General features: G+C 68.0%; 1 protein-coding gene across 1 annotated transcript; it reads right to left on the bottom strand.

The window, feature by feature from the left end:
* Positions 1 to 322: 322 nt before the first annotated feature.
* Positions 323 to 10629, bottom strand: GRIPAP1 (GRIP1 associated protein 1). The gene is given in 26 exon segments (XM_066984667.1): positions 323 to 544; positions 825 to 926; positions 1602 to 1718; positions 1806 to 1890; positions 1892 to 1944; positions 2942 to 3002; positions 3004 to 3049; positions 3291 to 3390; positions 3493 to 3549; positions 3662 to 3748; positions 4044 to 4085; positions 4087 to 4125; positions 4229 to 4321; positions 5770 to 5855; positions 6095 to 6205; positions 6956 to 6996; positions 7113 to 7164; positions 7664 to 7691; positions 7966 to 8045; positions 8124 to 8301; positions 8668 to 8691; positions 8693 to 8776; positions 10030 to 10056; positions 10199 to 10260; positions 10376 to 10442; positions 10525 to 10629. Coding segments are annotated over 26 exon segments (1839 nt in total). The 5' UTR covers positions 10567 to 10629; the 3' UTR covers positions 323 to 469.
* Positions 10630 to 10705: the final 76 nt, after the last annotated feature.

Below are 10705 nucleotides of genomic sequence, written 5' to 3'. Positions count from 1 at the left end.
CCGGAGCGGAGCTGAGGGGGGGGGCGGGAGGGGGCGCGGAGCGGAGCCGCGATCGTCCCCGTCCGGCAGCCGCGGCGGCGGCGGCGGCAACAACATCCGGGTCGGCCGGCGGATGTGACGTCACGGGGCGGGGCCGCGTCGCCCGTGGAGACGGCGGGCGGCTGCGGCGGCGCGTGACGTCAGCGCGCAGGCCAGCTCCTCCCGAGGCCCCGCCCCCTCGAAGCCCCGCCCCTCCCGAAGCCCCGCCCCCAAATGACGCAAGCGACGGCGGTTTCCAAGGTGGTTTATTGAGGGGGGCGGGGGCGCATGCGGGCCCCGCCCTCTTAAAGGGGCAACGCCCTCTTAAAGGGGCAACGTCCTCTTAAAGGGGCAACGCCCCAGCAGCAGCAGTCTGTACAGCGGAGGAGGGAAGGAAAAAGGGGAGGGGCCGCCGCTGGCCCCGCCCCCCTCGGACGGAGCCCCCGCCCCCTCAGGGGGGCCGGGGGGGGGGGGCCGCGCGCTCCTTGCTGAGGCGGACGAGCTCCTGGGACAGCGCCTCCAGGTCCTGGTGGGGGAGAGACATAGGGTCAGCATCAAAGGTCAAGGGTCAGGAAAAGGTCAGGGTCAAAGGTCAAGGGTCAGGGGAGGGCCAGGGTCAAAGGTCAGGGGAAGGTCAAGGTCAAGGGTTAAAGGTCAGGGGAGGGTCAGAGTGGACCCCACCCCTGAACCAAGCCCTGATCTTCCTAGGGACCCCATTTCCCTCAAAGCCCCTCCCCCATCCTCCCAAGCCCCTCCCCTGGTGCCCCACCCTCTCAAGCCCCGCCCCCTCCCCAAGCCCCGCCCACCTGGCCCAGGTGCAGGTTCTTGGTGAGCTGCTCCTCCAGCATGTTCTGCAGCTTCTTGTTCATCTCCCGCAGCCCCTCCTCGCCCGGCCCGGCCCCGCGCCGCTGCTGGGGGGGGGGGGCCCAGGGGGCCGGCGGCCTCTGGGGGGGGGTCAGGGAAAGAAAGGGGGGGGTCAGGGAGGCAGCTGTGTGGGTCTGAGGTGATTTGGGAGAGGTCAGGAGAGGTTTGGGGGGTCAAGGGCAGCTGGAGGGGTCTGGAGAAGTTTGGGGGGCACCTGCGGGGGCTGAGGGGGCTTGTGGTGGGGGTCGGAGGGGTTTGGGGGGGGTCGGGGCAGCTGGGGGGTTTGGGGGGTGTCAAAGGGCAGCTGGGAGGGGTTTGAGGGGGGATCAGGAGGAGCAGGGAGGATCTGGGGCAGTTTGGGGTGGGTCTGGGGGAGTTTGGGGGGTCAGGGGGCAGCTGGGGGGGTCTGGAGCGGTCTGGAGCGGTTTGGGGGGTGTGGGTGGGCAGCTGGGGAGTCAGGGGCAGCTGGGGGGAGTCTGGGGGGGTTTGGGGGGGTGTCAGGAGAGGTTTGGGGGGGAGTCGGGTTGCTGGGGGTCTGGGGGGGTCAAGGGCAGCTGGGGGGGATCTGGAGGAGTTTAGGGGGCAGCTTGGGGGGGTCAGGGGCAGCTGGGGGGGGTCTGGAGGAGTTTAGGTGGCAGCTGGGGCGGGTCGGGGGCAGCTAGGGGGTCTGGGGGGGTTCAAGGGCAGCTGGGGGGGTCTGGAGGAGTTTGGGGGGCAGCTGGGGGGTCTGGGGGGGCCTCACCCAGGCGGCTGTCGCGGACGAAGCTCTGGATGATGGCGCTCTTGCGGCACAAATCCTCGGCCATGGAGGCGCTGCTGACCTCCAGGTGGCGCACCTTGGGGGGGAGGGGGGGGGGAATTAAAGCCCCCCCGCCAGCCCCAGACCCCCCCTGCCCCCCGTGTGCCCCCCCCCCCCCCGGTACCTTCTCCTCCAGCAGCCAGCGCTCCTGCTGGCTCTGGGCCAGGCGCTGGAACAGCTCCGCCACCTCCGCCGGGCTCAGGCCCCCCCGCCGGGCACCCCCCGCCGCTGCCGCTGCCGCCCCCGGGGCTGCCGGAGCCGGACTGGGGGGAGGGGGAGGAGTCACACGGAGCCACGCCCACCGAGAGGCCACGCCCACAACGAGGCCACGCCCACCGAGAGGCCACGCCCACCGAGAAACCCCACCCCAACCTGCTGCAGCCCCGCCCACAACCCCAAGGGCTGGGTGTAGAAAAGGGGCGTGGTTAGAGATGGCCACGCCCCCGGGTGTTAAGCCACGCCCCCACAACATGCCACGCCCCCTTTCACAACAGCCCCGCCCCTCCAACATAGCCCCGCCCCCTCCGACACCCCCAGCTCCCCCTTGTTCCAACCCCCACACCAGAGCACGAAGCCACGCCCCCTCCGAGGCCACGCCCCCTCCACGACCACGCCCCTCCTAATAGCCACGCCCCCTCCAAGACCACGCCCCCTCCCGAATTAACCACGCCCCCTCCAACATAGGCATGCCCCCTCCGACACCCCCAGCTCCGCCCCCAAGCACAAAGCCACGCCCCCTCCAAGGCCACGCCCCCTCCAGCATAGCCACGCCCCCAACACCCCCAGCTCCCCCCTTGCTCCACCCCCTACCCCCAGACCCCCGCCCCCACCCGAAGTCCCCGCCCCCCTCCAGGCCACGCCCCCCCAGGCCACGCCCCCTACCCCCAGACCCCGCCCCCTCCCCAGGCCACGCCCCCTCCCACCGGCCACGCCCTCTCCCCCATGCCACGCCCCCTACCCCCAGGCCACGCCCCCTCCCCAGGCCACGCCCCCTCCCCCAGACCCCGCCCCTCCCCCAGACCCCGCCCCCTCCCCAGGCCACGCCCCCTTCCCCAGGCCACGCCCCCTTCCCCAGGCCACGCCCCCTTCCCCAGGCCACGCCCCCTTCCCCAGACCCCGCCCCCTCCCCCAGACCCCCGCCCCCCTCCCCCCAGACCCCGCCACCTCCCCCAGGCCACGCCACCTCCCCCAGGCCACGCCCCCTCCCCCAGGCCACGCCCACAGTCCCCAGGCCACGCCCCTCCCCCAGGCCACGCCCACCTTGGTGCTGCCGGGGGCGGAGCCGTCGCGGCCCAGCGAGGACAGGCTGCTGCTGTCCCCCCGGCCCCCGCCCCGGGGAGCCGCCCTCCAGCCCCAGCTCCTCCAGCCCTGGGGGGGGCAAAAAATAAAAGGGGGGGGGGGGGCCAGGCATCAGCGGGGGGTCCCCAAATTCCCCCCCTCCCCCATAGCCCTGGGGGGTCCCGTTAAATTAGGACCTGGGCGTCCGGACAGCCCCCAGGATGACCGATTCCCCCCCAAATGGCCCCAAACCACCCCCCCCGGCCCTGTTCCCGGGGGGGTCCCCAAGCTTTTGAGGCCCCCCCCCCCCTCAAAAAAAAATATTCCTAACCGGGGCGGCCGCGGGCGGGGGCCAGGAGCTCCTGCAGCCGCTCCTGGAGGCGGTCGGCGCGGCGCCGCTCGAGCTGCAGCTGCCTCTTGAGGTCCTTCAGCTGGGGGGGGCAAAAATGGGGCACGGGGGGGTCAGCACCTTGGGGGGGGCACAGACCCCCCTGCCCCCCTGCCCCCCCCCCTTTTGTCCCCTTTCCGCTCACCGCGGCGCTGCCTTTCTTCTCCAGGATGCGCTGCCCGTCCCGGACGTCCTTCAGCTCCTTTTTTTTTTTTGGGGGGGGGGGGCAAAAAAAAGGGGTTGGGGGGTGCCGGGGGGGTATTTTAGGGTCCGGGGGGGGGATTTAAGGTCATGGGGGGGGGATTTGGGGGTACCTGGCGCAGAACCTGCCCCTCGGCCTCCTGCAGCTCCCGCCGCCGCTCGGCGTCGCCCAGCGCCGCCCGCAGCTCCGCCACGCGGCCCTGGGGGCGAGGGGGGGGCTGTGGGGTCTTGCGGGGGGGGCGTAGCTCCCCCAGGGCCCTACAGGCCCTAAAGGGTTTTTTTTTCGGGGGGGGCACAACACCCAGAAATTTTTCTCATTAAATTTTAACCTCTCCAGCTCATACGACGCTCCTCTACCTTTTATAGGGGCGTAAAAGGTTTTGTAAATTACCCAAAAATCCAAATAAAACCCAAAAACCCTAAAAAAAACGCTGCCCCCCCCCCTCGTATAACCCCATAAAGGGATTTTGGGCCCCCCCCCCCGGCGGCACCGACCTCCAGCTCAGCCCGGTGCTGCTCCCGGTGGGTGGCGCGCGCGCGCGGCCTCGTGCTCCCGCGCCTGCAGCTCCAGCAGCTCCTGCGGGGGGGGGGGGGAAATTTGGGGTGGGGGCGGATTTTGGGGTCGGGGGGGATTTTGGGGTCTTGGGGGGGGATTTGGGGTTTTGGGGGGGGGCTCTGACCTGCGCCTGCTGCAGCCGCTGCTCCGCGTCCCTGCGGGAGTCCTCGGCCGCCGCCAGGCGCTGCCGCAGCTCCTCCCGCTCCTGGGTGCACGTCTGGGGGGGGACACAGGAATTGGGGTCAGGGCCCCCCCAAGGACCCCAAACGCCCCCCCCCCCGCCGGGACCCCCAAAACACCCCCAGGGTCCCCCAGTCCTGCCCGGAACGGGATCGAGGCCCCCGGGGATCCCAAATGCGCCCCCCCCGGCACCCCCAAACGCCCCCCCCATCCCCGGGACCCCAAATGAACCCCCGGGACCCCAAAATTCACCCCCAGGTGCCCCCAAAGCTGGGGACCCCAAAATCTCCCCGGAAATAGGGTCGGGACGCCTCAAGGACCCTGAACGTCCCTCAGAGCTCAATAAGGGCCCTCCGCAAGACCCCCAAATGCCCCCCCCCCAAAAAAAATAAAAATAGGAGCCCTTGGGAACCCCAAATCCCCCCAAACGTCCCCCAAAATAACATCAGGATGCTTCGGGGACCCCAAATTCCCCCCGCGGACAGAACTGGGGTATTTTAGGGACCCCAACCCCCCCAAAATAGGATCAGGACATTTTAGGGACCCCAAATCCCCCCAAATAAAACCAGTGCTCTTTAGGGACCCCAAATAGGATCGGGACGTTTTAGGGACCCCAAATCCCCCCCCCCCGAATAAAACCAAGGCCCTTCAGGGACCCCAAATCCCAAATAAAACCAGGGCCCTTTAGGGACCCCAAATCCCAAATAGGATCAGGATGTTTATAGGGACCCCCAATCCCCCCCCCCATAATAAAACTAGGGCCCTTTAGGGACCCCAAATCCCCCCAAATAGGATCGGGACATTTTAGGGACCCCAAATCCCCCCCAAATAAAACCAGGGCCCTTCAGAGACCCCAAATCCCCCCCCAATAGGATCAGGCGTTTTAAGGACCCCCAAATCCCCCCCCCGAATAAAACCACGGCCCTTTAGGGACCCCAAATCCCCCTAAAAAAGATCGGGACATTTTAGGGACCCCCAATCCCCCCCCAATAAAACCAGGGCTCTTTAGGGACCCCAAATCCCCCCCCAAATAAAACCAGGGCCCTTTAAGGACCCCAAATCCCCCCCCCAATAAAACCAGGGCCCTTTATGGACCCCAAATCCCCCCCCAAATAAAACCAGGGCCCTTTAAGGACCCCAAATCCCCCCCCAATAAAACCAGGGCCCTTTATGGACCCCAAATCCCCCCCCCAATAAAACCAGGGCCCTTTAGGGACCCCAAATCCCCCCAAATAAAACCAGGGCCCTTTAAGGACCCCAAATCCCCCCCCAATAAAACCAGGGCCCTTTAGGGACCCCAATCCCCCCAAATAAAACCAGGGCCCTTTAGGGACCCCAAATCCCAATAAAACCAGGGCCCTTTAGGGACCCCAAATCCCCCCCCAATAAAACCAGGGCCCTTTAGGGACCCCAATCCCCAAATAAAACCAGGGCCCTTTAGGGACCCCAAATCCCCCGGGGGGTCCCGCCAACGCCCCCCCCCACCTGCAGCCTCGCGTCGAGCTCCTCGCGCCGGCTCCGCGCCTCCTGCAGCTCCCGGGCCAAGGCCCCGCTGCGCTCCCGCAGCCCCCCTCGGCCTGCGACCCCCCAGAAAAAAAAAAAATCACCCAAATAAATCAAAATTATAATTAAAAACCCCAAATTAATTAAAAAAAAATTAATTATGGGGGGGGGGGACAGCCCCCACCCCACAGCAACCACCCCGCAGCAACCCAACCGGGGGCGCTCAGCACCGCAAAAAGCCCTTTTCCGGCCCGAATTGCCCCAAATCGACCCCCAAAATGGGGGGGGATTTCGGGACCCCCCCGACCCCCCAGCCCCCCTCCCCGGGCCCCCACCTGGGCGGCAGCCTCGAGGTCCCGCTGCAGGCGCCGCTTCTGCTCCCGCAGCTCCCCGACTTCCTCGGCCCCCGGCTCCGCAGCTCCTCCGCCTCCGCCCTGCGGCGGCCCCGGGGGGGGGTCACAGGGGGCACGGAGACCCCCCCCCCGACAAAAAAAAAATTGTGGAGACCCCCCCCCCCCAACTTCGGGAGCCACCCCCCCCAAAAAATTTTGGAGCCCCCTCCCCGGTTTCGGAGCCCCATCCCCAAATTTGGAGCGCCCCCCCCCCAATTTGGAAGCCCCCCTCCCGAATTTTGGAGCCCCCTCCGCAATTTGGGAGCCCCCAAATTTTTGGAGCCCCCCAAATTTAGGAGTCCCCTCCCCAATTTTGCAGCCCCCCTGAATTTGGGAGCCCCCTCCCCCAAAATTTTGGAGCCCCATCCCCAAATTTCAGAGCCCCCCCCAAACTTCAGAGCCCCTTTCCCAACTTTGGAGCCCCCCCAATTTTGAAGCCCCCTCCCCAATTTGGGAGGACCCCCCCATTTTGGACACCCCCTCCCCAATTTTGGAGCCCCCCCCGAATTTTGCAGCCCCCTCCCCAAATTTTGGAGCCCCCTCCCCCAATTTGGGAGCACCTCCCCCACATTTGGGAGCCCCCTCCCCAATTTTAGACCCCCCAGAATTTTGCAGCCCCCTCCCCAAATGTGGAGCCCCCCCCCCCCAAATGTTGAACCCCCCGAATTTTGGAGCTCCCTCCCCCAAAATCTTGGAGCTCCTCCCCAAATTTGGGAGCCCCCCCCGAATTTGGGAGCCCCCCCAATTTTGGCCCCCGAGCTCCCCGTACCTGTGGCTGCTGACCAGCCTTTCCTTTTCCGCTTGGAGCTGCTGAAAACTGCGGGTAAAAATGAAAAAATAATTAAATTCAGTTTAAAAACGAACAAAAACTGAAACAAAACTGAATTTTGGGGAGAAAAACACCGATTTTGGGCGCTTCTGAGGGCTCCTCACCTTTCCCGTTGCTTCTTCAGCTCCTCCGCGAGCTGCGAGAGGACAAAAGGAGCTGGGGGGGGGAATGAAGCCCCCACCCCAAAAATCCCCCGAGACGCCCCCAGGTCCCCCCGGATCCTCCTGAGATGCCCCAAACGGCCTAAAACCGCCCAAAATGCTCCAAAATTGCCCCAAGTGCCCTGAAACCGCCCGAAGGGGCCCCAAAGCTCTTGGGGACCCCAAGTCCCCACAGGACCCCCAAATCCCCCCAGACCCCTCAGGACCCCTAAATCCCAACGCCCCCCCCCCAAAACCCCCCATATCCCCCCCAAACCCCTCAGGACCCCCCCAATCCCCACAGACCCCCCCAAAACCCCAAATCCCCCCCCAAACACCCCAACGCCCCCCCCAACCCCCTCAGGACCCCCAAATCCCCACAGACCCCCAAACCCCCCAACCCCCCCCCCCCCCAAATCCCCATATTCCCCCCCCACCCCCCCAAACCCCATAACCCCCCCAAAACCCCCAACCCCCCCCCCCCCCCGTGCCGCGCCCCCCCTCACCTCGGCCACCTCACGCCTGCAGCCGGGCCACTTCCACCTGGGGGAGACCCCGTGAGACCCCCCCCCCAAAATCTTCCCCCCCCCCCCCGCCGACCCCATTTTTCCCCTTTTTTACCCCAAAATTACCCCCAGGACACCAAAAATGTCCCCCAACACCCCGCATTCGTGCCCCCCCCCCAAATCCCACCCCTCCCCCAATCCCCCCCGTTCCCCCCCAACCCCCCCCAAACTCCATCCTCCCCCCCCCCCCAAATTTTCCCCGATTTTCTCCTTTTTCACCCCACCCCCCCCCCCCCCCCCCCAAAAAATACCTCTGGGTTTGGGGCCGGGGGGCCCATTGGGAGCCCCCCCCCAGCCCCCTCCTCCGCCGGCCGCAGCTCTTTGGGGGGGGCTCCTGGGGGGCTGCAGGGGGGTCAGACCCAGGACCCCCCAACCACCCCCCCCCCCCCCCCGGGAGCCCCCCCCTCACCGTCTTTGGGGGCCGGGGGGGCCCCGGGGTCGCCGTCGGAGCCGTCCTGGGGGGGTCCTGAGGGGTCCTGGGGGGGTCCTGAGGGGTCCTGGGGGGTCCTGGGGGTCCCAGGGGGTCCCGGCCCCCCGTCGCGTAGGCGCCGGTTCTCCTCCTCCAGGGCCTCGATCTGGGCGCACAGCTGGGCCCCCCCCCCCAAAAAAAATTCCTCAGGGTCATAAAAAGGAACGCCAAAGACCCCCAGGGACCCCCAAACCCCCCCAGGACCCCAGAGACCCCCCAGGACCCTCAGGACCCCCCCCCCCCAGGACCCCAGGGACCCCCCGAGACCCTCAGGGCCCCCCCCCCCCCCAGGCCCCCCCCCCCCCCCCCCCCCAAAAAATGCCTTAGGGTCAGGAAAAAGAACCCCAAAGACCCCCAGGGACCCCCAAACCCCCCCAGGACCCCAGAGACCCCCGCAGGACCCCAGGAACCCCCAAAGACTTTGGGGAAGGTCTGGGGACCCCGGGGGTCACAGGGCGGGGGGTTATTTTTGGGGCCCCCCCACCTTGGCGAGCTCGCGCAGCAGCGTTGCTGTTCTGCAGGCGGAAGTCGTCCTCCTGGCTCTGCAGCTTCCCCTGCAGCATCCGCGTCTCCCCCAGCAGCGCCTCCACCTCCTTTGGGGGGGGGGGGCACCGCCGTGAGACCCCCCCCCCCAGTAACACCCCCCCCCCCCCCCAAATACCCCCCAATAACCCCGCCCCCAATTACCCCCCTCAAGGACCCCAGGAGCACCCCCAGGGCCCCCAGGAGCCCCCAGCCCCCAGGAACCCCCCCCAACCCCCAAAAGCCCCCCGCCAGGACCCCCAAGAGCCCCCCAGGACCCCCAAGAGCCCCCCAGGACCCCCCAAGAGCCCCCCCCCCCAATGCCCCCAAGAGCACCCCCAGGACCCCCAAAAGCCCCCCAATGCCCCCCCAACCCCCCAGATCTCCAGGACCTTCCCCAGGGCCTCTGCAGCCCCCCCGGACCCCCCCCCCCACGACCCCCACAAGCTCCCCCAGGAGCCCCCCAGGACCCCCAGAGTGCCCCCCCCCGGACCCTGCAGCCCCCCCCCTAGCCCCCCCCCCAAGACCCTCAGGAGCCCCCCCCCCAGGACCCCACAAAGACCCCCAGGAGCCCCCCCAAGACCCCACAACCCCCCGAAGACCCCCAGGGAGACCCCCCCCCGGACCTGCTCAGAACCCCCAGGACCCCCCCAAGACCACCAGAAGCCCCCCAGGACCCCCCAAACCCCTCAAGATCCCCAGGAGCCCCCTCAGGACCCCGCAAAGACCCCCAGGACCCCCCTCAGCCCCCCCCAAGACCTCGCGAAGATCCCCAGGAGCTCCCCCAGAGCCCCCCCAGATCAGATCAGGCCCCCAAGAGCCCCCCGGACCCACTCCAGGACCCCCAAAAGCCCCCCAGGACCCCCCCAGGGGGACCCCCTCAGACGCCCCCAGGACCCCCACAAGCCCCCCACAAGCCCCCCAGGACCCCCTTAAGACCCCCAGGACCCCCTTAAGACCCCCAGGAGCCCCCCCCCAGACCTCCCCGGACCCTCCCCAGACCACCGAGACCCCTGCAGCCCCCCAGGACCCCCGAGGACCCCCAAAAGCCCCCCAGGACCCCCCCAGGTTCCCACAGACGCCCCCAAGACCCCCAAGAGCCCCTCCAGACCCCCAGAATCCCCCCAGGCCCCCCAGAGTGCTCCTAGACCCACGCAGCCCCCTCCGAGACCCCAGAAGCCCCCCCCAGCCCCCCAGGACCCCCTTAAGACCCCCTGGACCCTCCCCAGCCCCCCAGGAGCCCCCCAGGACCCCCAGGACCCCCCCCAGGACCCCCAAAAGCCCCCCAGGACCCCCAAAAGCCCCCCAGCCCCCCAGCACCCACCTGCGCCTTCTTACTCTTGCTGAGCGCCTAAAAAACAAACCGAAGCCGAACGAAACCTCTAAGCCCCCCCCCCCCAAACGGGGGGGGGGGGGTGGTCCTCCGAACCAGGTCAAAGGTCAGGGGTCACGGAGGGGTCAAAGGTCAGGGGTCAAAGGTCACGCGCCCCCACCTTATTGGCCTTGGCCAGCTCCTTCTCCAGCACCTGCACGCGCTGCCGCAGCCCCGACAGCTCTGAAAAGCGGGGGGGGGGGATAAAAAGGGGTCGGGGGGTGAAGGGGGGTCCGGGGGGCTCCGAGCCCCGAGGGGTGGGGGGTGGGGGTCCCAGGCCCCCAAACCGGGCCCTCACCGGTGCCGCTCCGCCGCAGCTGGTCCGAGAGGCGGTAATTGTCGGTGCGCAGCTCCAGCAGCTGGGCCTGGGGGGGGGCGGGGGGTTACCGGGGGTGGGGGGGGGGGCACGGAACCGGCCCTGCCCCCCCGACCCGCCCCGGCCCCCACCTGCATCCGCTCGAACTCCTCGGCCGACAGCGCCTCCGCCATCTTGGCTCCTTCCCGGAAGTGACGCCATCAACCACCGAGTTCCCCACCACCACCACCACCGCGGCTAGAGCGCCGCCTCCTATGACCATAGAGACGCCCCCCCCGTGGAGGACTCCCCGTTTTGCCCCCTTTCTCCTCC

This window comes from Anser cygnoides, chromosome 29 (genome assembly GCF_040182565.1).
Source record: "Anser cygnoides isolate HZ-2024a breed goose chromosome 29, Taihu_goose_T2T_genome, whole genome shotgun sequence".
Lineage (NCBI taxonomy): Eukaryota > Metazoa > Chordata > Aves > Anseriformes > Anatidae > Anser > Anser cygnoides.
Note: the sequence above shows the minus strand (reverse complement) of the source record. Positions and strands in the feature narration are given on the sequence as shown.